At 45.4% G+C, this 26,398-nt stretch overlaps 1 protein-coding gene across 42 annotated transcripts in view; it reads left to right on the top strand.

Moving 5' to 3' along the window:
• The window catches only part of NRXN3 (neurexin 3), a 2,596,979-nt gene that overhangs the window by 1,046,184 nt on the left and 1,524,397 nt on the right, over nt 1-26,398 (top strand). For 31 of the 42 annotated variants that reach the window (XR_011283789.1, XR_011283791.1, XR_011283790.1 and 28 more), the window contains 2 exons: nt 3,596-3,799; nt 11,694-11,720. Coding sequence is in view for 38 of the 42 variants with exons in the window: in XM_069637877.1 (XP_069493978.1) it covers nt 3,596-3,799; nt 11,694-11,720 (231 nt within the window). In the remaining 4 variants the exon portion in view is untranslated. The remainder of the gene's footprint in view (nt 1-3,595; nt 3,800-11,693; nt 11,721-26,398) is intronic. The other 11 variants (XM_069637907.1, XM_069637906.1, XM_069637885.1 and 8 more) reach the window with 1 other exon arrangement.

Here is a 26,398-nt window from a genome sequence, read left to right as displayed (position 1 = left end):
TGATAAACAGAGGTATTTCTTTTATTTCGTTTGACAGTCAAAATAATCCTTATCTGTAGCTTCTGAAATGAAAGCATATTGCTAGTTTGGACAATAGCTCCCAATATATACACAACAAAAATAAAAACAATCGTGAAACTTCTGCAAAAACAGCAGTTGGTTTCAGTTGGCAAAACACAATCACCATTTTTTTGCAAATGTCTTCCACAGATAGCGTTTTAAACCAAACTTTCAAAAGACCTTTTGCAAACAGTATTCCTACCAATTGCATCAGGGAAGAGATGTGTTCAAGTTCCTGAATTGCAGAGTGCTCTGAAATCCGGCCTTCGCCACTTAACCAAAGTGAGTGCTCCCGCAACCTTTATCATAAGTCTGTACAAGGTATTCAGATGTCTGCTACTTTTAAAAAATGCCTCACTCCTGATATTGCCACATAGGTAAATGTTAACATTGGCAATTCATATACCATACCACCTCTGCGTACTAAAGACTCATTCTGTGATATCACTAATGTCACTATTTATGTAAATTAGGGGGCCCACACATTTGTGGCCGCCCAGGGCCCCAGCAAATCCTAGGGCCGGCCCTGTCACCAGTGGCTGGACAGTATGACCCTCATTTCCTTCTGAGGCCGTCAAATGGTCGCTGTGGAGGTGGTGGTTGCTCATTGCCCAACACGCCTGACTCCAGATGAGCCGCGTCCATAATGGCCGCCAATCGTGCAGCATCAGGTAGATACTCTGACGACTCCTCCATGATGTGAGGGCATCTGTCAGGAGAAGGGAGGAGCAGGACACTCAAACATGTGTAGGCAATGTATACATCGGTTATTTCCAAATTATCTGTGGTCATTTCGTGACACTAGTTTACCTTGGCGCCGATTGTTTTGGGAGGAGGTGGTATTCACGAGTATGAACTCATATTTGACTACTTTGGGGTTTGGAGGAAGAAAGGCTGGCTGTTAATCCAGTAGTAGCATAATTGACCTAAAAACATTTCACCTAAAACATTTGATCAAATTTTTCTGACCTTTTGTCGGTCAAATTTAATTAAATATATATATGGGGTGGGTAAGGGTATAGATAAGGCTGAGGGGAGGGGGGTTGCAGGGGTCTCCCCCTGCATTTTAGACAAAAGCAAAGGTCAAATAAATTCGATCAAATGTGATTAGGTCAAATGTTTTAGGTCAAATAGACCCAAATTGTTAATCCGTGGGGAATAATTCCTCAAATTTTCTAGTGGAAAATCCTCCAGCCATGTTGTAATATGGAGGTACGGTGCAAGTGGCGGTTAATCCATTACCACAAAATTTTCCTGCTACCGCCATACTAGTTACTACTAGTTATGAGGCCCTATTTTTTTTCTGCACTGTGGAAACCTAAATCCAAAATACTTGTACTGCCAGATTTAGTTTTTAAAAGCAGATTGCTTGTCCACAACACTAGCAGCACCCCTTTCCTGGTCTCGTGCACCCACAGTAGAGGGCCTTCAGCACCGAACAGCTGAGGATTCAGTTTGTCCCCCTTGTGCTCCACTCTGTGGCAGTGTCCTCTGTCCTCGTGTGCACCCATTGTGATGACTGCAATGCACCTTCTCTGAGTCCTCCTTTCCTGTCATTGGACAGCACCTGTGCGTTTTGTACAGCATGCCACTTCCGGATCATCACGCAAGTTGCCCTGACCTCTCGCCTTCCCACCACATCCGTCTTGGTTTAGGGTTCAATGGTAAAGTTTAGATCCTCTCCTTTGATATTTAAAAGGGTTCAAAGGCCAGGTAAACAATATCTCTGCAGGTGTGGGATCGCCATTTTAACAATGTAATTACCCTTTGAGAAAGACATTAAGAGAGTGTGGATGAAAGGCACTCATGTTTAAAATCCCTCAACCTGAGGGAGAGGAGCTCTGTGCAAACCACGAAGCTGCAAATCTGTGAAGGGAAACTAAGCGCATGAGTTCAGGGCAATCACATGTGTGCGTTGCACACAGACCCTGCATCAACTTGGGGAGATTTGCATGATCCGAAACGTGACCTCCCTTTTCTACAGCCTGTTCTGTAAGATCTGCCTAACTGAACCTATAGGAGAGGAAAGATATTGCTGACTGGCCCTGTAAGATCTGTGCAACCTAAGGATAGCTCTGCTGCCTAGCTGAACCTATAGGACAGGAACGATATTGATGACTGGGCCTGTAAGATCTGTTCAACCTCAGGATAGCTCTGCTGCCTAGCTGAACCTATAGGACAAGAACAATATTGATGACCGGGCCTGTAGGATCTGTGCAACCTCAGGATAGCTCTGCCTAACTGAACCTGTAGGACAAGAAATATATTAATGACTGGGCCTGTAAGATCTGCACATCTTCAAGGATAGCTCTGCTGCCTAGCTGAACCTATAGGACAGGAAAGATATTGATGACTGGGCCGTAAAATCTGTGTAACTTGAGGGAAGTCCTAACCAAACCATACCTGAGAGTTGGGTCCATGCCCCAAGCCTAAGTGAGGGATAGCTCAGCTGTAAACTGCCTATCTCGCAGGTTAGACCTGCTGTTGAGCATCCGAGTCTCTAAGTGCAACACAACCCATTTGGTCGCCCCAATGTCCAATTTCTGAAGTACCTTACCGGTCTCTGGAGCACTCCTCTCCTGGCGATGAGCACCATGGGAATTGCTGGTTGCGTTCTCAAGTTCAGATGCATTATCCGTGCCTGCCAACCTAGCTAACATTTATACCTACAGGAATATGGCGGCCCAGTCGCCATGGGTGACAGCTCTGTACGTCAGTCGCTCAGGAATACATGTCCTCAAGACTTGCTGTCATTGCAAAGGATCTAGAATGTGTGTGTGCGCATGTGCGTCACTTGGTTTTATTATACGCCACGGGTTAATAGAAGACGTGTACCCAATAACAAGCTTCCTCACATGCTGAACACTGAACAATTGGTCAGGTTTTCAGCCAATCATAGAGCTGACAAGTTGTTTTTCCAAAGTGAATTCCTACACTTGATGATTATGTTCTGTCAAACCGATGGAAATTTGTCTAGTATATTTTTGTTGCAATGTTTTGTTAATTCCTGTTATTTTTTTGTACATGCACAACTTAACTAAGGTTGTTTGTGCCCAGTTATTAGCGAGCAACAATTTGAGTTAAGTTTTTAAAATGCCAATTATTGATCTTAAGTTATTTGTTTTAAATGTGTATTAGGTTTTGACAAATGCCTGCGTTGGTTGGCATATCCGATTTGTATTCACGCTTTGGTCCATTATATGTCTTAAAGGCATAATTTCACTACACCACTATTTAACACTCAGTGACGATGGGGCAGCATTAATACAATCCCCTAGGACAGGAGCCTGCAAACTGTGGCTTCCCAGATGTTTTGGACTACGACTCCCATGATTCCTCCTCATTGACTATGCTGGCTTGGGCCGATGGGAGTTCTGGACAAAAACATTGGTGGAGCCAAAGGTTGCAGACCCACGCGTTAGGATATTGCAAGATGTATTGAAAGACATTGCAAACAACTGCCCGCACCCACATCAATGGCTCCATCATTTGTGTTGTGACGCTCTATTTCCACTCTTCTCTCCCACCCCCACAGAGGCCTCCGTGCTCAGCTATGACGGTAGCATGTACATGAAAATCGTTATGCCACAGGTCATGCACACCGAGGCCGAGGACGTGTCCTTCCGCTTCATGTCGCAGCGCGCCTATGGCCTTCTGGTTGCCACCACGTCCCGTGAGTCAGCCGACACCATGCGCTTGGAGTTGGACGGAGGCCGCGTGAAGCTGACGGTCAACCTAGGTATCGTATGCCTCCTCTCCTGTTGGCTCGTTGTCAGAGCCCGTTTCTATGTTTTCTAAAAATGTTGTGTGACAGAATTTGGTGTCGAGGCGCCCATTCCCCTCCCTCCAGTCATTTCTCTGTGATCCATCACCTTCAACCTGTCGCATGTGTGTGTCACCCATGGGGCAGGTCTATGGAGGCCATTGTTTTATTTACTTTCAAATGCTCATCCTGTTTTATTCCCTTTGGAACAGGATGGCTGTCTTTGACATGCTGTATGACCATCTTTTGATAAAGACCACCCCTACAATCCAGTCTGTGTGACCCTTCAAAACAGTCAAAATGGCCGCCAGTCTTCAAAACAGTCAAAATGGCTGCCGGCCATCAGCAAACAGGAGGTCCTCAGACCAAAATTCTTTCCATTCTCATTGATTTCTCCTTTCATTTCGGTTTGAAGTATGGTTCTCTCGGAAAAGTGGAAAAATAATTCCAACTCAGTGCTTGGTCGAATTGTTACATATGTCAATTTATTTCACAAGAAGTTGCCCCTTCTTAGAAAACTGTTTGTTGATGAATCATTCCCAGAAAGATAATTATTATTAAATCTCCAACCTTATCCCCATCTTGGGAGCCTGGTCCGTTTTCACAAGGCGGGCGGGGGCCCTCTCCCTCAAGGCTTTGGGTTAATAACCCCAGAGTATGGTCCCTTTTCACATGTCCGCCCTTACGCAACACCGTCCTACAATGTGAGTCATAGTGACCAGTCACCTCCACCTTTTTTCCCAAGCTATCAAACTGCCCCGAATCGCCCACTCTAAGCCCAAATGAACCCAAAGCCTCACAAAAACAGCAGAACTCCTAACAAAGACCATATGACTGTTTTGAGAGGTTTTGCACGGCTGATTTTCATGTTCTTTTCTAATGTCCATTACGCCCACTAGTTGATTGTGGTAAAGAGTGTAGTTTTCCTTGTTTCTTAAATTCCATTGGCTTTTTGAAAAATGTCAATTCTCTTGTGTTTTTATTTTTCCTTTGCTACATACTTTGGTTTGTGGCTTGACACGCTCTCATTCACCATGTTAAGTCAAAAGATGGCACTCACTTCCCTTCAAAGGCCCAAAGCCTGCGGCCCTCACAGCAAACAGCCTTGGGAACAGAGTGTACAGAGACACCTGCAGGGGGCAGTCATACCCCCCACCAACCCCATATTTCGCAGCGCTAGTCCAACACTCGAACGATACTTCTTGCGGCCTAGAAATTTCAACCAGAAATCCTGCCTCCTAAAGGTGCGGAGCCATCTTTTTTCGACTTTCGAAAGTCTCTGCTTGGTATGAACTCCCCATGAAAAATCCACATGCGAGAGGACAGGACAGTGAGCGACTGAGAGAGAAATCTGTAAGTAGCCCAGCAAGGTTCTATTTAGTTTTGGCTATTAGGTGTCTCTCAAAGCAGTGCTTGAAAGCCAACGTTTTCATCAGGGGAAATGAAGGAAGGAGAACGATTAGATACGAGGAGGGACACACAACCTGTAGGTCTTGTTTGGTTATTTACCCAACCACTGACTGCTATGGCCATGATGGTCCCTGTGACTATTCCCACCCACTACCTGCCTCTCCCTGCCCAGAATACACCCCCTCCAATTGCATCTCTGAATGTAGCCGCGTTCTTAAAGGCAATGGCTCAATTGCAACTGTAAACCAGCAAGATCAGCACCTGATGTAATACAAAGGTCTCACCTACCTTCATCCACTGGATTTATTTAGCCGGATGATTGTCCTTGAACTGGATTCCTGCTAAAAACAAGCATTGGCAAAGCCAGCTGTAGGCACTAGATGGACATTTAACAGGCGCTGCCATAATAGGACGTCCTTGCTACCGTGGAACCCCGGGTGAACCACAACATAAACTGCCCCCGCAAACTAATTGTTAACTACGCTCATTTTGGTTAAAATGTTTCCCTGGACAACGTTTTTATTTTACATTTTATACAAAAATAATTTGTCTTTTTTAATCTAAATAAAACGATTTGTTTAATAAAAAAATATTTCTTAATAATAAACACAAGTAAATTTGTGAAAAAAATAACACTTTCTATGTACTAACTTAAATAAGCTGAAAAAAGGGTAACAGGAGTTTTTGCCGTAGTAGAATTCATCGAAGGAGAATTCATTGAATTCTTTGGATCCTGTTTTTCCCTAAATATATGTGGGGGTGGGTTTAGTCTAATAAATAATGTAGGGTGGCTAAGGGGGGGGGGGGTTTGGGGGTCTCCCCCCCACATATAATTGCGGCAAAATCGATCAGTAAAAAAAAAAAAATAATTACGGAAATATTTTCGATAAAATCATAGAAACGAAAAAAAAGACTTCTTCGTAGCAAAGTAGAAAGACTCCATAATACAACTAGATACACTTTTTCCAGAAAGAAAAACATGTCACCCATCCCCCCACTCACCAGCACCCCACTTTACCAATATTATTAGTGCTGCGTGATATAATGGAGACCTTCTGCCTATGGCCGTCACACTATTCTCTAAAATGGCCCTACACGATAAAAACATGATTTCACCAAGACTGGCTTCAAATCCCTGACGGCATAAGCTGAGTACGAGCATGTCGACCCTGGAGAAACGGGCATGTAAAGGAATTACGTGAGGGACAAAAGAAAAGCGACAACACATATGAATTCATGTGTAATGCAAAAGAGCCTTTTTCTGGACTGCTTGGTGGTGCCAGCCAGTGGAACAAACACATTGGAAGCTAACGAGCAAGCTCTGCCCCAACACTCTTAACATAGTAACTTACAATACAACACCAGCCCCCACTGTGAGGCAAAGATCCCTCACTTAAGCCTTCACAGCCATGAACAGCTCCCAAACTAGGCGCAGTGTTGCTGGTCCCAAGAATCCTGCATGCAACAGCCCAGACAGTGCCAGGTCTGCCTTCTCCAAACAGGCCTACAGTTAAATCCAGGAACACACACCGATAAGTCGCCTTCGACTCCTATAGCTACCCTCCTGCTTCAGAGCTTGCTTTCAGACTATGCACGATCATGCAGGCACCACCCTTTCATGTCTCGGAGGGCGTTAGTGTATAAGAAGAGTAGGGCATTATGTCCAAACAAATACAAAATAAAATAAGTAGGAAAATAACTGAAATCTAGTTAAACACCCTTTAAAATGAAAAAATGCATTTTGGTTACCACATCATAAACTAAAATATTACACAAGGGTGGGCGGTTGGGGGTTTAGGCATTCATTGATGTTGGGTTGGATGGGATTGGAGTTTAAGGGGTGATCAGGGCTGCCCCCATTATAGCAAGGGAGAAAATAAACCATTTTGATTTACAACATTTTAGCCAGAAATGCTTTGGGTAACAAAGAGGTTTTCTAGGAGAATTTCCCCTCTCTCGCTCACTCGCCTGATGAGTCCTCTCTGCGCAACGCCCTTGCCCCCCCCCCTTGTTCTCAATCTAATTCTTCTTTTCCTAATCTTATCACTTAAGCATCTCTTTCTGTTGCATCATATTCTGTATCTGTATCCCCGGTCCTGTTTCTACGCCAGGCCTTAGATTTAACCCTTCATTAAACCTTCTCTAACACTAACCGGAGCTGATCCTCGGTGTAAACCCCCCCCCTATCCTATATTCACTCTGTCTGTTACCCTGAGCCTGGCGCACAGTTCTCCTGCTTCCTTCTCGGTATCTTGCTTGCTTGCCTACCCGCTCCTTTATTCCCGCATACTCTACCTGTCTCCCTCTTCTACTTTCTTGCTTTGTAAAAGAGCTGCTGTCCTGCTGTGTTACTTCCTTACCTCCTGTCTCTTTACCTTATCCTCTCTCCTTTGCTATGTATTCTGTCCGTCCTCTGTTTTTCTTCCTCTCATCACTGCTCTACTCTCCTAGTCCTTCTCCAGTTGTCCTTCACATCCTTTATTTCTCACGGTCTGTCTTTCCCTGGTTGTTCACTGTAGTTTTCAACTCCCCTCACTGTCTCTTTTCTGGCTTTTTGGCCATCTCTTCTGTCCTCCCATTCTGTCTCTGTCTCCTGCTTCAATATCTTTATTTCTAATACTGTCACTTCTGACTCTGGCCAGCACTCTCACATCAAGTTATTTATTCTGCCACTGCAATGGCTCTAATATAGCTCCTCATGTGTTCCTCTCTCTCTGCTGTTCTCTCGCTCACTCCGTACCTTTAACATTCAGCGGTAGGCGTGACCATCCTCCTGCAAGCGTTTCACCTCTTACTTACCTTGTCCCCTTTCCATTTCTCCTTTTCTCTCTCTCTCTCTTCTGATCTATTTGCTGTCGCCCCCCCCTCTGTGCGTCATCGCTTGCTGTAGCCACCATTGGCTTGCATCCTCCTTCCTAGCTCCGCCTGCTGATATCACTCCCTTCCACTCTCCCTCTGCGCCTCCCCTCTTCCGCTTCCTTAACCGCCCGCTGCCTCTCTAGTCTTTTCATTGGCTGCCTCCCGTGCTCCGTTGCTTTTCGTTCCCGCCCATGAGACAAGGGGGACCAATAGGCTCCTGTAATTTACGTAAGACCCCTAAAAGGGATATAGCCGCCACTGCAGGCCGATTGTACCGAATGCTCCGAGGCTGTTTGCTCCCACTTTTCTGTTGCGGTTGACGACACATGGCAAACCTAATCGCACGAAACCAAAGCCAGATTTTCTCACGAGAACCATGTTTTAGGGAAAGGCATCCCACCCACCTACTCTCATCAACCCCCCCCATTCTTTTTTTACTTTTACTTCTCCTTATTTCTATTCACATTTCTCCATATAATGGTGACCTTTCTTCAGTCTTTATTTTTATTAAAGTTTTATGCTGGGAATTTGCGTCCCTGACTCCGATCAATTCACCCATAGGCACATGCTTTTGGGGGATGGTGCGAGCTTGTGGGTAAGAACGCCTTACCTGACCTCTGACCTTCACAGTGGAAGAGGTTCAGGCTACTTGGCCTACAGGTTGGTGAACTCTCAGGTCCTTCCCGGCTGCCTCTCCAAGGAGTAGTGCTCTGTTTGCCTGCTGAGAGGATTCCATCTGGGTTGAATTCCAAATTGCCATAGTTCAGGCCAGCGCGAGAGCAAGGTTTGTGGAAGTGGGCTCAACCGGCATGTAAGAGCCTGGTTCAGAATCGATATATTGGGGGGCCTCATTACCACCCAGGCGGTAAGTTACCGCCTGGGTCGTACCTTACCACCATGGTGTAAACTATGTTTACACCATGGTGGATGGCGGATTTACCGCCCCATTCCAAGGTGAGTGGGGCGGTAAGTCCCCAATCCCCATTTACCCTTCCCCATTCCCATTTTTGCCCCATAGGGCATAATGGGAGTGGGGAAGGCGCTAATTACGCCACCGTAATTAGCACCATGGTCCCTTAGCGCCCTGGATTTTAACGCCTGCAAAAAGCAGGCGTTAATATCACCATGGCGCTAAGGGACCTTGTAATCAGGCGTTAAGGGTCGGCGCCTTTTACAGTGCCGTTAACCCCTTAACGCCTGATTCGTAATGAGGCCCATTGTGCTAACCTAACATATAAGCTTCTGTTGGAAGTCCTTAAAAAGGAGTCTTCCGCTTTTTAGGACATTTTTGCAATGGACCTTTGGAAGTAAACCACCATTCTTAGTATGCACCCAAAAAAGAGCAACCCATATCCTCTATTTTCTGCTCCGATTGCACGTGTGACTACAGTGGACCCAATTTTCCATCGCATGGAATTGACCAATTGTTTGAGAACAAACCCGTGACCGTTGACTATTTGTTGGTCAGTGCCTAAACTGGAGAGGTTAGGTCAGCGTGCGTGCCAGTTTCATGATTCCGGTCATAAATACATGAAAGGGAATCCCAAAAAATGGGCCACTTTTCTGTTGATTTGTGCCTGCAATTTCTGCTTTTTTGGCAGTTCGGCCGTCCAATGATATCTGGTCACCCCCTTCACCCGCAAGTCTCTGAAGCAGACAGCCTGCCTGTCTAAGCTCTGAGAGGTGCCAATGGAAGACCATATAAGGTGCAAGCCTGGGCAACTTTACTCATCTCCCGTGACAAGGAATATTTTTCCCCGTTGAGGTAACGCAAACTCCTCGACTATAAATGATGACCTGTCTCTCATTAAACTCCAGCCATTCTCAACCATTGAGATTGCAAGCGCAAGAGAAGTATCTTTCGAAAAGAGGTAGCTTGGCCTTAGAGACGCCAGCAGGGCTTGGTAAACATCGGTGGCATGGCGGATATGCCTGTAACGTGACTGGGCTGTTTAAGGACCATATCGGCGTTTCAAGGCCCTCAGCCGTTTATAAGAAAAATATCCCAAATTCTCCAATAGATCAATCAATATGCATCCTATTTAATGCTGGCTAAGGCCTGCCTGCACTAGAAGCAAAAAGCAACATTCAAAATTGAGTGCGAGAAAAACTAGTGTAAGTGCATAAAGGAACAATTAGCGGAAGCAAATGTTGATCATTCTTAAAATTGCTTTCTTTTTATGGGGCGTTTTATGCACTTCTTCTATCATTCTTTTTTTTTCTCCATTTACTCATATCCTCCCTCTCTGCATCTTCATCCTATTTCTCAGTCCCATCTCTCGAAGGAAATTTGGTGCAGCAAATCACCTATCCGAGATCCCTTGCCTGGCCGGCGCTCTGCCCACCTGCCCTCTACTGAACAGACCTCCTCCTGGTCTACGCATTAATTTAATTTCATACTCTGCCATTCAGGCAGAAAGACAGGTGGGACCAGGGTGGGCCAGCCAGGCCTTGGACCTTTGACTACCATTGACAAAAAAATGGCAAAAAAAAGGCCAACTAAAAAATCGTGCTCGCTGAAATCTGGTATGGGTATCCGTGCGGTTAGCGGTTTGTAAGTGGCCATTTTATGACAGGAGATCACATGACCAATAAAAAAATGGACCCTTTTGTGTACTGATTGGACAAGACGCCTACCCATTTATCATGCAGAAAAGGAATATGACGTTATTTAGTGAAGGGAGTTGCATTGCATTACCAGAGATGAAGGCACCAAAGGACTGGGCTCAGGCTACAGTGGGGACAATTAGTAGGGTTTATTTTTTTTATTTTTTATTTTTATGTTCCTTATTTTGCACTGAGGGCTTTGCAGGGCTAGGCAGGGGCTGGTCCCTAGGGGTAACTTCTGATTCACTAACGTGCTGGTATCTCCAAAAGGTCTGTAGAAATGGGTGTCTGTTGGATATCAGGCAATGGTCTGACATGCGATGAATGCATTCCCAGCTATAACAGCAATTTGGTGGTACCAGCCGGTCAAGCAATGTCATCTGTTTTCTCATCAGCCAATCCTCTTCAGAACAGGTCTAAAGTGGTCTGGGACGTTTAGAAGTCCGGCCAAGCATCATTGAGCGGAAGTGGCAGCCATTTTACTTTGGTGGGTGGCTGGACCTGGACTCATCTAGTTATCCGGGCAAAACGCTGCAGAATTTGTCTTTTCCTGACCACAGATATTAAGGGTGGGGACATATCTAGCAAACATTAAGGCAATATGGGCACAGTTAGGAGTTGACTGCCCCCCCCCCCAGAATTGGACGGTTAACCCAAAATGATTCTTCAAACTCAAGTTTGATTTCTCTTTTCCCAACATGACCAGACTTCTCTGTATGTGTATCTCAACACAAATTACAAGCACACGTCTGCATGGTGGCTTGATGCAGTCAGTCGCGTGTTGTTTACGTTGACCATACACGCAGGCTTCCCGTGACCTGACCGACATGCACATCACATCCATACTGTGTGTGAATATTTATTTGCGACGTATAAAATGGCCACAGCTCTTGCGTGTCTGTCCCCGGAAGGGTGGATTACAAGTTTTTTGGATGTCTGCAGCTGTAACCTTGAAGGACGCGATTTCATCTTACACCTATTTCTCCCCATTTAGAATGTATCAGGATAAACTGTAATTCCAGTAAGTTCACACTCAAATTTTTATTTTGTTGTTGGATAAAAAAAATTGTCTGCTTGAATAACTTCCCTTTGTTTTCTCTTTTCTGGACTGTTTCATGTTCTGAAATTGATTATGGATCATTGTCTGCTGGCACTGCTCAATGCGGGGGAGGGGTGTTGGTCGGGCAGGGGGAACAAACATTTTGAATTCCTGCTTTTAATGTATTGAACAAAAATTTACCGGTTTGTGGGTTTTTGGACGAGGATGTCAGAAATGTGACCGGTTCTCACAGGCGACATAATATGCATTTTCCCCAACATGCATTCTGCAAACCATGTAACGTTTGATACATTAAGTTGGCAAAAAAAAATACTGGGGCCATGTCTTTTAAGCCCTGATTTTTCTGACTTCTATGTATTTGGTGGCTACAAATTAACGCCGCAGGAAAGTTTGTTTGATGTCGCTTGCGGGAGTCTGTGTTTTAAATTGTGATGTGGTTCTGGGAGGTAGGTTTGAGGCTGTGTGTGATGGTGTCTCGAGTATGGAAGTAATACAGGGCTGCTCCTATCAGGTTCATAACAAGCTTGTGTCCTCAATGCCAGAAGTTCACAAAGATTTCCTTAAGAAAATTAGGAGCGCAGCGAGTTACTGCTTGGTATGAAGTTTCTCAAACCGTTGAGTAAGACATTGCTCAACGTGATAAAACCACTGAGCTCCTTTTAGAGGTTCACCACCTGTGTGGTTGTTACACCCCTTTTGCATGGCTTGGCCAACCTTGACGTCATTTCCTATCTTGCCCCATGAAAGTGACGTCTCGGAGGAGGATTGGGCTGTCGGCAACTAGGGGGATTTTTGGTTGTAACAGGTCAGCTCCTCCAAAGGCTGCTCAGGCTGTCTCTTAGTCCATAATGTGCAAGTATTGTCTGACATGTGGTTGAGTCTACCCCAGCCCTACTGGCTTTTCAAGGATAAAGTCTTTCCGGACTAGGGTCCTCGGCCAGCTTAGGATACGGAAAAGCCGTATTTACAGTATTACGCTGTCAGCGTACCTATGCAACGATCATGGCCTACACATGGAATGATTGGCCCATCAGCCATACTAGTTTCTTTCCTAAACTCCTCTCCCTCCCCTAATAAATACAAAACAAGTAGTGTCATCTGGGAATCAGTCTATCCTCAACCACATTTCAAATTTCATAATGTACCATTAAAGTATAATTAGCTTCTTACCAGTCCTTCATGTTCCCTCTATGGTCACCCACCTTCTTAGCAAGAAGCCAATCTGGGTGTCCTTGGGTGAGCTTAGTGGGGTCCTATTTTCAGAGACACCTGAGACTAGTATACACAACATCTTCGTTTGTGTTTTCATTATAGGGACAGCCAAGCACTTAAAGTCCCACAGTGCATTGCACACCCACATTATAAACCCAAGGGTTGGTCCAAGGAACATACCAAAGACTTTAGCATTTGTGAACTGGGGTGGTGCTCATTTGTAATGTCACATGCGATCTGGGTGGCATTACGTGGCAGGTATTGGATGGGCCCGATGTAGCTCAGGGAATCGCGATGAGAGTCAGTTTCAAGATATTGACCACGCTCGCGAAGATAACGTTGGTCTACATGCGCGAGGCAACCACTTACTCATCATCAAATATTAGTTGATATGGGTCTCCCTAGTAATGCAACAGTAATCCTAGTGGGTGACTGTTTTGATCTAAAAGTTGCTTTTAGCTTTGCCTGGGAAAGATTTGCCTGAGGAGCCGTGTAGCCAAAGCTTAACTTTAATATTTTTTAGCATCTTGTCAGTAGAGGGCACTGGTTGGTGAGAGCCGCCCAGGCAAAATGCCCCAGTGGTTTGAGACTCTGACTGTTCAGTCAATGGAGACAATATGTTGACCTGAGTAAATTAGCCCTCTTCTAATTCGCAAAGAAGGCATCCAATTGGAAAAGCATAGGTGTACCACATGTCAGCGAGAAGAAAATGCTGTACGGTTCCACTGAGTCATGCAAGGTAAGTGGCAGCAAGCTGGACTGATTTCTGGAGGATGCCAGGTAAGTCCACTTTCGTACCTTCTGTTGTACCCATAAACATGTGCTCATTGCCTGTGTTGTAATGATTCTTTCATGGTTGCCAGAGCCAAATATGACTTGGACTCAGTGTCTGAAAATTGTGGCTCCCCAGATGTTTTTGAGTACAACTCTCACCATGGATGGCTGGGACTGATGGGAATTGTAGTCCAAACATTGCAGACCCCTTACGTAGGCACACTTTGTGGGGGTGCGAACGAGAAGGCCCCTAACGTGCATGGGTGAATGCTGAAGGAGAAATCGAATATTGGTGGAGTGCGTGATATTTTGGTAATGAGCTGGCATTCAGTTTGGATGAGCCAATTATACTGTGACTTTTAGAAAAATCTTTCCTTGGAAGGACGCAAGGCAAGGTTATCTGACTGGTGAAGATGAGGCTCTGTGGAACGATGCATGCCAACGGTTGGCTGTAGTTGGTGGTAGTGAATGACGCAACCTCTGTGTGGTGGGAGTCTGGTGCAGTGGAGTTCCGCAAGCTTCAGTATAAGGTCCATTGATTTATTTCATAAATTCGTGAGTGATTTTGTGATGATTGTGAGAAGCAATGATTTCTTCTCCGTCGATCGCACTACACTGGCCACCGCGCAGGAGAAAAAGTACAGGGAGGTGCGTGTGAATATCATCTGTATGAGGGTTGGAGACCTGTAGAGCATGCTGACATCAGTGGCAGGGCAGAAGTAAAGGGTGGATATCCAGAGTGAAAATTGGAAAATTGATCAGACATGCTTTCCAGCTAGACTTGAGTGCACAGTGGCATGTTGCTGCTTACAAAGTATAGCGTTTGCCTCTTGTTTGTGTTGAAAGCACATTTTCAGGAACGGATGTATAACATTAAATACCCTGAAAGAATTAATTGATGCCGTTAGGAAGATGGACATTTTTTTAATTTGTTTTGATTGTTCATTTGTAATGCGCCTATACACGTATGTGTCTCAAAGCGCAACAAGGCAAGGGGGGGGGGGGAGGAACGATCTTACTAGGCTTTGTGCATTCTGAACGTGCAAGTGCAGGTATTTTTAACATGAGATGATACCTGAGGTCGATTTTAAGCGCAGATCCGGGATTCGAACCAGTGTTGCTCGGCGTGGTCTTCCTTCAAAGACCAGCGCGCAGCCACTGAGTCACCGGATGAAAGTACTGCATTTGTATTAGTTGCTGTTTGTGTACACTAGACTACTATAAGTTGATGTGCAGGCCTGGGCGGTAAGACTCACACACGTGCACATGATTGTGGATGCAGACACATGTATGATGAGGGTTCTACGTTACTTTGCTGCCAGGTTTTGTTCAATGTATCTTTTTCCGAAACTCATTGAAAAAACACCAACATTTTTTCAAAATATTTGGGCGGTTCCCCTTCCAAACCCCCCCCTCTTGATTATTGTATCCGTATACCCTACCGCCCCCCCCCGTGCCTTTTATACCCTAACCCACCCCCCTTTATTTTTTGATACGTTTTTATGATGAAAATTGTTCATTAAAAAACTGATGGAATGTTGTACCCTACGAACTCTGCAACACCAAGTCCTTATTGGAATTTAGGAAAAACTGAAAACTCATCTTTTCATCTAATAACCGTAGATAACGTTGGCTTCTGCTTCTGTATTACTCTGACATCTGAGCCCAGATGCAATCTTTTTTGGTCCAGCTTCCTTGTGGATATCGCTCTACAAATGCTCAAATACATACAAATACTATTTTTTTTTTTAAATGGTGGCAAAACGATTGTATCCCGTGATGAGAGCTCTCTGTTATAAGGTCTGTTATCTTTGATGACTGTCCACTTGGTCTACGTAGAGTGAGCCAGTAGTTTGATACTCTTCCCCCCGCCCCCAGCACTCCATAAATCTCCATCTTGCTTCTCTCCATGCCAACATTCCCCCATAAACAGTGGTGCAGTGTTGGCAGTCCCACAGTTTGATTCCTAGGACCACCACTGTATTTTCTACCTGCTGTATCTGTCTACTTGGAGTAGCGGTGCCCCCAACGGCTCTCGACATCTTTCTTCGACTACTTTTTGGCACATATTTTCCTCTGCAACCTCTGGGTGGCGTGTGTAACATGAAAGCATCACCACAATGTAGCGCACAGTCATTGCGGGTCTGAATGGGACACGCATGAGCATGCAGAGAAGTCTTAGATGCAAGAGGTCAGTGTGGAGACTATTGTTCTTTTGGGGTAGGGTTGGAGGATCTGGCAATAGGGCAATAGGTGGAACATTCTCCAAATAAGTTGGCACATGTTGATCGGCTGTACTGCATGCATGATATCCATGGGAGGATAGCTCAGGGGCAATGTGCTTGCCTTGGAAGCAAGACGACATGGAGCAACACAGGTTCGATCACCAGGTCCGCACTTAGAAACGTCTGGGTATTAAGCGTGTTATAAATAACCTATCATATCATATCACTGCTTAAGAATGAGGTGGCCGAAGATGGGCGCATGGTGGAGAAGCAGATGGCTGTGAATTCCTTTTGAGGAAAGGGCTTTTAGAAAGTCTGCCCCATAGGAAGGCCATAGTCTGGAAATGTAGATATGTACTTGTAGACAGTCTGTCACTGTCGGATGACAATAGACTGGGCGTTCTTCCAAAGGACCGGCGTAGCGTAGCCGGAACTCGGAATTGTAGGAGAATAGCAAGCTAGCCATTCTTTTGATGTAAAGTGCAGTTCATAGGCATGACAGTGTGTACGGGATTTGTAAAGCAAAAGCTAGCTGAGAACCAACAAAGCCTCGCACATAGGGTGCCCTACTCTTAACTACCAGGCTATTATGCAAATCTATGCAAAAAGGACGAGCATACTCGTTCTTGGCACTAGAACATCTTGGCAATTACTGAGAATTCAGTGCCGGCACCGGAGTAGAGAGGGGCAAGTCCGTACATACGCCTGAAAGACACTCTCTTGCGAATGTATAGCCTATGAAGATATTGTGCAAGCTTATCGGTACTCTCTCTCCTAAAGAGCCTAAAGTCCCCAAAGATAGACCATACAGTGGTGTTTAACTGCTGACGCCAGTAGGGAAGGGCTCCATAACTCAGAGCATTTGCATAGTCCAGCTATGAGTTGATCAGAGCACTTACTAATCATGCTAGGAGATCTGGAGGATGGAAAGGGAACATGTCAGACAGCTGTCAGTAGAAAGAAATTATGACCACATTACTTATTTGAGGTTCACGGCGTGTGCCTGGCGACCAAATCACTCCAGGTGTTTTACTTTGTTGACCTAAGTGAAATGGAGACTGAAAAGAGTAGACGGAATGGACTAAGCATTTCTGTTGCAAAGTAAGTATTTGGGGTTAAGAAGTATAACCTCACTCTTTAGGGTGCAACGAGGATCTGAATTCATTCAACTAGTCTCAGATTGTGACAACCATTTTTGCTATCCCTGAGGTGGACTTCAGTGTTGTCAGCATAGGATTTGCATGAACAATTGTGTTTAACACGAATTAATTATAATTAATTGTTTTTTTATAACACGCTTAATATCCAGAGGTTTCCAAGCACGGACCCGGGGATCAAACCTGTGTTGCTCCAGTCTTCTTAATTCCTAGTGAGCGCGTTGCCCCTGAGCTATCCTCCCGAGAATATTCAATAGAGGAAAAATATAAATAGTAAAAGGTAGAGGGAGAAAATGCGGCAATCTTCATGGTTATCTTGACAGGTGGCGTTACAAAGCGTTCGCCCTGACCTATTCTTGGCAAAAGAACGGAAGCAAGAAGCTATTTATTCTACAATCCAACTCGACGAAAGCAATCAGGCGACCAGAATTTCATGGTCCAGTGTATTGAATTTCTCAAGTATATCAGAAAGTGAGATGGCCCTTGTCGGCGTGCAACAGAAATCCACCCCAGACCGAGGCCATAGTGGGCTCGGTACCATGCCCAGGTCGAAACCCAGATTGAAAGCTATCGAGTACACCTCGTTCTGAACGAAGATCCGAAGCTGTGCCCTGAGCTCCTTTTCAAGGACCTTTGCGGCTGTATGAGATTAGCAATTGGTCAAAGGCTCTTGGCTGGCTCCAAAGAGGGTTTCTTAAACAGTTCTGTAACGAGTGGTCGTCTCAGGGTGGATGAGTGTTTGCCATTGATTTGTAAAATGTTAGCGACGTTAGTGACAGGAAGATCGATAACTTCTACGTGTTTCTTTGTTTCAAGAGAGTATGAGGGCCATTTTCAAGCCTGGGGGTAGGAATGGTTAGGTCCAAAATTGATTGGAAATCTTCCCCCAACACAGTTTGAAATGTGCATTTGTAGTTTACAGGAGGTGAAGTTTCCATCACTATTGAGAATGGATGGGGCATAGTTTGGCACTTTAGGACTGTTCTACTGTAGTCATTGTCCAAGTGGTTTGTGAAGGTGGAAAATGTGTCATTCTGCTGAGGAGCCACTAACTGGAACCGGTGGCTATGGAGAACTGCCAGTGAAGGGGGCAGAAGGCTTCACAGTCTCCCAGTTGATGGAGCAGAGGCTGCATAACCTGTCACTTTAGGACACATGAACCTGGTCTTTCACCCATTGGTTAAAGCCAGGTGACCCAGGTCCCTCACAGTAAGGGATGGTCAATGGGCGGGACCATGCTTTACTAATATTACCATCCCAGAACTCTGAAATACTCAACAGATGACAAATGCTATCTTCTGTTACACAAATGCATTCAGGATTGACAAGACCGCTTTTGTATTTAGGTAAAATGTGAGTTACAATATTTAATCTGCACAATTGCGAGCAATAAATCATACATACCATGTTGTAAAATATGTCTAGACTGCAGCAAACTATTTTATATCAAAATCATTTCACAAGAGCTGTATCCTATAGTGCAGAGACTATGTTTGTGTTTGTGTGGTTTTAACAAGAGCATCAGATGTGATTGTTAGACTGTCCATGTCTTGTTAAACATTGCATCTCCTGTAACTATCACTGTGCTGCACAGCGCTTTAGCAACGCTGTGGTTCAGATTGTCTGAGTGGTGTGTACACTATGGTTCTTTAGGCCAGGTTTTCCTATGATGTTGAATTTCTTTCAGTGTGATGGTAGCCATAGGAATCTGTGCATTGTAGTCATCCTGAATTTCAGAGCTTGCACTGGATAGCGAATGCCATACTCTGATCATCTGCATACACTTCCTTGATTTGAAAGAAAGCGTCCCGGCAAGTCTCAGCATTGGCCGGTGCAAAAATCAAAGAGTTGTGCTGACGGTAAAGTCTTGAAAATTGGATGTGGAGGCAGGGCTTTAAGTGGGCCTGGGCTAGCAAGGGCCAACTGAGGGGCTGGGCTCACCAAAGGTAATAATGCCAGGGCGCCCCAGCTCCCCTGCTTTCACCAGCTCCCCTGATCCCCATAGGTGAGGTGGGCTCTCATTAGGGGCGTGGCCTATGTGCACACATACATAGTCCACACTCCTAATGAGAGGGCCCCTCGATTTAGCATCCCACTTAATTCACTAGATGGAGACTCTGACAATAGCAGATCTATTGAGAAAGGGGACAAGCGATGAGCAACAGAGGAAGAATCAGAATATGTAGAGCTACATTGCCGATGCGGGGAAATGGGTACAATTGCAATAGTAGACAGACTAAGCCACTAGAGGGTGCACATCGCCAATCCCTATGACGGAAGTCACACTTCCAAAACTGTAAGTAGAATAAGAGTAGTGTCACTTCAAAGTAGGAGTTCACTTAGAGCGTACTGATACTCTGTGCTGCTACTCTCCCTAAATGGAGTTTCAGTTGCGTAAATGCGAGAGCACCAACACTTCCCAATGAAAAGTCTTGGTATTTCCAACAGAGGGATGTTGGCGTTTCTCGGTGGGAGTGCAATACTCTAAAAGGCAGAGCACTGGTGCAGGTTCTTTTTAAGGTATTCTCCCTCCTTTGGGGTTCATGTATGTCAGTGGGAGAGTACTGTGATGAATCGGGGGAATTCATCCCTTCTCCCCAAGGGGGAGCCCCCTCTGTGATGCTAAGGAGGTGAGCGTGCTCCACAATACCCTCCCTAGGGGTAGATGCAAGCGGAACCTCACTGGGAGAGACTTTCCCTTTGCGGACATGGACTCCCATTCCTGGGAGGAACTCCCTAGAGGACATTCCAATAATACCTCTTCAAGTCCATCCAGTGAGGAATTATGTAAGAAACGTAACACTACGTGCTATAAACAAGAAACTATGACCGATCCTTTCACTTTTTACTGGGACGAGGAGGATGGCCTGCGGAGTAGAAGAGAAGCTACAAAAGACAGAGGGAAAGGAATATGGCCTTATGCCCAGGAAGTCCCATGTCTACGTGACATACGTCAGGCCGGGGGAGGAGACTGGAGACAGAGAGAGGAAGTCCGCGAGTTACGAATTGGCGAGGCATGATGCGCCATGTCCTGTTACTGCTGGGAGTCAAGCAGCCGAAGTAAACGTGCAGCATCTGGGAGACACGAGAGAGAGAGAGAAACGAAGGTAGGCATGTGGCATCCCAATACCAAGAGAAGAGAGAGCATGAAAGAGTGGTGGCATGACCACAGTCAGTTTGTAGTGGACCTTGGATCCTGAGAACCACACTGATGCCATGCCGCAAAGGCAAACACGGAAATACTCAGTAAATACAATACTGAGGAACTAGCTGAGGAGCTGGCACGAAGAAGAAGCAATTGAAGGAACACAATAGTTCAACCTGACCACACAGAGAGAGAAGAACCCGAATGTATAACAAACCCAGTGACATTATTGCCGATACTCGTCCTGGTCAAGACAAAGTACTAACACAAAGAAGATTGAATGGGAATCGTTATTATAACGCTCATACTCATCCCAGTCAAGAAGAGACGTGCATAGTACAATATAGCAGAGCGAATGAGAGTCACTGTTGGAATGTTCCTACTGGTATCAGTCCGGGTGAAGAACGTCTAATTAACAAGAGTAGACGTAACCGAAAAGAAAAGCCTGAAGATAAGGCTAAAGCAGTAGACAATACGTTCATTGAATTAATTGATAAAGAGTCTGCATATATGATGACATTTATACTATTTGCAGATAGTTTATGGAACTGAACTTTATCAAAAGTCAAATACTCAGGGGAAGGGAGACATTCTCCTATCTTTATTTGTTAATATAGTGCCAGGGTCAGAAAGGGTTAGTTTGTACTGTGGACAGATCTGTTAAGACATTCACTGACGACTGGCGAGCACCATAGCTAGTTTTGTTTGGTATGGAACCCCCATAGTATAGGGAAAGGCAGGCCTTTATCCTTTTATTTAAATAAACATCTCAGTGAAAGGTCCCCGTTCTTCTGCTGCCCTGTCACAGTACATAACGTGCTCATTAAGGCTCCATATCCAAACCATTTGTGTTGGTGAGCGCATCGTGCGTGTTTGCGCGCTTCCAGTTTTTATGACCAGGATGCTGCGACAGGCTTGTAGGTAAACTTCTCTTGAATCAGACAGTGTATAGGGATGAATGCCTGTATGCATGTGATGGGTTATATATATTGCAAACCTAGCTGCGAATCAGTGCAACACTGTACACAACGGAGAATCAGTGTTAGGATACGATAATTATAATTGGTTATTTATATTTATTTATTTATATATTGTGAGTCTATAAATGGGTAATGGGATTGGAGGGTGAGTGAACTGATTCCATGGCAGGTGACACTGTCGAAAACATGTGAGATGAGAGTATGCATGCCTGTCTGTAAGAAATCTTGCAGAGGGCTACAACTGCTTTCTGAATGCTTCTGTTTCTCTTTACTGTGAATCACAGCTACATTTCGAGGACCCCTAAAATGGTACATGCCTAAGACCTTGTGGCACAGCTCCTTGTTATTTCTCTATACAGCTTTCTCCTCAAATGTCAAAATCTGGGCGCCATCTTAAAGTGGTGTTCTGAGTATAGCATGCGAGTGACAAATAGCAAGTAGCCTTCACTGATTTTAGCTAGTCCATCTCTGCACGAGACACTGACATCACAGGAGAAGAAATTTGATATGAGAGACGGAAATCAGAGCAGATGTCTGGATAAATGCAGAAACCGATGCATCACCCCCCTTACCCCCCACTAGAGGCATCAATCGCCTGTCTCCCACAGCAGCCTCTGTGGGCTCAGCCGCAGTCTTCAGGAGATAATTACAGGAGAAGCGCATATTGCTCTGTCTCCTTCGGTTAAATGGAACAAGACCCGTTTTGTTTTTAACAGGTGTGGCAGGCAGAGAAAGATGCACTGCTGGAAGACGCAGAAAGGGGGCCTGCAGTCAGTGTTCAGAACTTGACAAGGGATCTAGGGCAGCGGGAGGGATCAGAACACCCTGTAAGAGTTGCAGGCCTTGGCCTACTCGCGTTAATAATTATAAAGAGCATTTATATAGTGCAGTGGTCTGCAACCTTTGGCTCCCCAGATGTTTTGGACTATAAGTACTATCAGCCCTAGCCAGCAAAGTCAATGGTAAAGGATCATGGGAGCTGTAGTGCAAAATATCTGGAGAGCCACAGACCCCGGAATAGTGCATACCACTCGATAAATTACTGTTCGGTGCACCAGCAAAAGTCATATCTGTTGCACAATTCAATGATCTCAATTCTGTGGAAATGTGGGCACACCCTACTTTTGACCTGGCAGCTGTGCATGCCCACATGCTCATCTCAGTGGCTATTTTGTCCTCTTGACTATTTGGTCTGCAGTGATCACACTGGTTTTTGTTAATGAGTAATGCAATCGATTGTAACTCTAACCGCAATTCAGCTCTAATACCCAGTGAAAACCACTTGTACTGTCACCGGCGACTGTTCCATTTACTCTTCTCCGCAACCCGGTCAGAATGTCCCTCAAGCTCGCCCCACTGAGAAGCTCACCGCTTCCCGTCCAATCTGATTTCTTATCTATTGTTCGTTCTTTTGTGATCTAAAGAACATTGTTCCTCCTGTACATAAATAAATAAATACTGCTTAACAACGCAGATGATATTAATCGCCATGATGACTGAGTCAGCGATACCATCTCGTGATCACATGATAGATGGCTTTACTAATAGCCATGTCGTAAACACTGCTCCCCTTTACGTAGCATTGGACCACTGCTGTCTGCTATATATTCTTGATGTCAACACCGCCATCGCTCCTGTTGCTTCTCTTGCACACAAAAAGAATGTTCTGCTAGACTTCCTACTCACGTTCGCCAAACCGTCTACCCCTGTGTAGTCTCCTACACCACAGCGAACATCAACAGCGCCCACTCAGTGGGGACGGAACACCGATATTCATGACAGGGCGTGTTTCGCGGTGTTCATAACAGATGGCTATGTTATTACCAGAATAGACGGTACTCATTCTATGGACCTCAGAAGGATGAAGGTCTGATTAGACGCGCTCTGATTCGAACCTGTGACCATGAGCTCAAACACAGACTGCTCTGGTTGATGCGTTAGTCCACCGAGCCATGGACGTAGCTCACTCTTGAACTCCTAGGTAACTCCTGCATCCCCAGACCCTATCCTGCCATCTTTCTTTCAACAAAGCGGCACATTTTTTGAAGCGGTACCGTTTTGTGTTCAAAGAGCACTTCGTACGACATCTACGAGTCTAATCCTCCCTAAGTGTGTCGCGTAGTTGCTTCACTGGGGTCATTTTCTAAATATCACCAGTGTGGCAAAAGTGACCTCGCCTGCCCTCGTCTTTGTCACCACAACCCCCTGTGACTCTGACCTTGACCCTGATGAAATAACAGGAAGTGGAAACGAACCCTACGAGTGTCAAGTGGGAAGTGGCCGGGGGCAACACGCTTGTCATGGAAATCGCAAGTGGCATGGGTTTGATACCCAGTCCCGTGCTTAGAGGCCAGACGCCAGCATGAAACGGGATCTAAACACCCAATAAACGGTTTAATTTTATTTTCAGTGGGGGATTTAACACTAGTGACCCCCTAAATGACCTTCATATCGGCCTTGTCCCACCCATTGAGCCAGCCGTGCCTATGCCAATGTTTGGGCAGACATGGCTCCCTTTAGGCTGTGTTTTTAAACTGGCGACGAGCATGGGAGCACTTTGCTGCGGCTTCTGCTAATTCTGCAATTTCCCGGCAAGGCTCTGGCTTTCTGGAATGGTTCTCTTTGCTGAATGCGAGCAAGGACATTTCTGCATTTCTCCGATTCCCGCACAGACCTGCGTTTCTCCTGCCACGCGGTCTGTTATTGCTCTATTTTTAGAAAACTGCCGGCATGACATTATACAGAACAGGTTCACATATCTGCGTGTGCCCAAAGGCCCTCATTATCGGTGTTGGGGCAGCAGTATTTCTCTGATAAGAAAATACCACTATGCACACAATGGTTCATGCTGGACTCCTCCCATTTCTAACCAGTGCAATTGTAGGCGTGACTTTTTGTACTCACTTCAGCAACTTTTAAGTATGAAGGTCTGTGTCGGCCCTGCTGGGATTTGTACCGTGTCCTGCAGGCTGAACTCAGATGTCTGGGGTGAGCACTTTAATAAGCTATGTGTAGGGACAGGAAGCCTTGGCCTACTGCAGTATTGTGAACCCACCCTTCTCTTCCCATCTCACTTTCTCGTACTCTGCACCTAGTCTCACAGTGTAGTGCACTCCTGCGCGACCAAAGGGGACGGTCGCGCGCCCCCAACAAGTCTTAGGTCATTGCTACTAAGGGCCACTAGGTGTGTAGCCTTTTAGGGGCAGGTAAGTACCCTGTCTCCTGCAGAGATTGCAGTTCTGTATCTGAGAAACATTGAACCGTGCCTTTTTAAACCTGTGGTCCCTACAAGAGGTTGATAGGCTAAATAAAATTTGGAAGCCTTTGTCCTCACAAGGTATTTTTGCAGGATTGACTTACAGAACCTCCCCTTCATTATAAACCACACGAGACCAAGATTTAAAAAAAGGGAGCACAGACTCGCTATTAACAACACAGTGAGCCACACAAAGGGGAAACGCGCTGGTCCTGGAAGCATGACCACGCAGAGCAACAGAGGTTCTAATCCCGGATCCGCACTTAGAGACCGAACTCGGTTATGGTATTGGGCGTATTATAAAAAAACAATTAAATAAATAATACTTTGGAAAAACACACTCGTTGCTCCATTTTGATTGCGTTGGTAATTGATGCAAAGGAGGAAAATACCAGGGATACAAACCTCCCATGGATTTGCCACAACGGTGCCATTTTCAACAGAATGCCCCTCACAGAGAGGAGTGCAGGGTGGGAGACCCGCATCATGCAGGGTCTTCGTTGGCCTCCGATTCTGAGGTGGGCAGAAAGGCAGGATTTTCTGAGGATTCGCCCGGACACTTTTGCAAAGAGCAGATTGAGTCTGTAGGGACCTGCTGTGATGGTGGTTGCCATGGTTTTTTCATGGCAGCCGCCAATACCAATGTCAGCGAATGCATTGCATGATGCCGTCCGTGCCTGACACTGCATGATGCGTTAAATTGGGGCTCTGCAACCTGCTGCCCTCCAGGTGGTTTGGACTATGCCTTTATGGTCCCTCACCATCAGTTATAGTGTCTTGGGTTAATGGGAGTTGTAGCAGAGGCATCGCTAGGGGGGGTCTGAGGGCAGCTATAGCCCTTGGTCTTTTGGTTGTAGCCCCGGATAGAATTGCAGGGGCTACAACAAAAAGGCTATAGCTAGCCCCGAGTCCCGACAATCCCGACATTAGCATAGCCCTGGATCTTTGACAGACCTACCAACACCCCTGAGTTGTAGCCTGAAAACATCTGGAGAACCAAAGGTTGCTGATCCCCGCCTTGAATACTCAATATCCCTCAGCAGGAGTACGAACGATTAGGCCCCTGCAGTTTCTTATGGATTATCTGCCGTCTCGGGGCATAGAAGCAAACATAATTGAAATTGTTCTTTCAGGTAATTTCAGAATTCCTGCTGAAAGTGTTCAACGTTTCGTTGGCACAAAAAAGTCTTTTTCCCCCTTTTTAGCGCTCCTGGAGTGAGATCTTTGCAATCCTCCTACACATCTGTCTTCTATTAGTTCTCCGGGAGTGTGCATTCTGGACCCCAAAGATGATCTGACACGATCTATCGTACCCTAATTTGCATAACCTTCTGACCTCAAATTTTTATTGTATTTCTAAATCACACACCCCCAACCCTTGCAGTTGGCAAGGAAGTCTTGCCATAGAAAATGCACACAAACACTTACTCTCAGCCATCAGGCAAACATGCAAAATAACTGCACAAGTAAGAGGAATGCGAGAATACTAAAAACAATAACACTATATAAATTAAAAAAAATAAACAACAATTGGAGTGAACACAGTAGAATTGTTTTGAAAAACACAACATAAATGGCCATCCTTGATATTAAAAATAACTTTCCAAGGTTTTAGGCCGATGCATTGGTCGAAGAACAGACTTGGGTGGATTTTTTGTCAAAACTGAATTTGGGGATATTCTACTTGCCAACATATAGACCTGGGTTCCTCACCACCAGCTTCAAGGTCGGTAATTCAACACATTCTGCCTCGTTACGAGCTTGGCGGTAATTTGCTGGTAAATCCACTGATTTATCGTCAAAATAGTTTACCGTTACCACCACTCGGTCCTGTGGGCTAAGCGCGGGGTTCGATCCGCGAGGGTGTTCTTACCACAAAGCCTGTTGAGA

Source organism: Ambystoma mexicanum, chromosome 14, assembly GCF_040938575.1.
Source record: "Ambystoma mexicanum isolate Mex_15411 chromosome 14, UKY_AmexF1_1, whole genome shotgun sequence".
Lineage (NCBI taxonomy): Eukaryota > Metazoa > Chordata > Amphibia > Caudata > Ambystomatidae > Ambystoma > Ambystoma mexicanum.
This window is presented reverse-complemented; position numbering and strand designations above follow the sequence as displayed.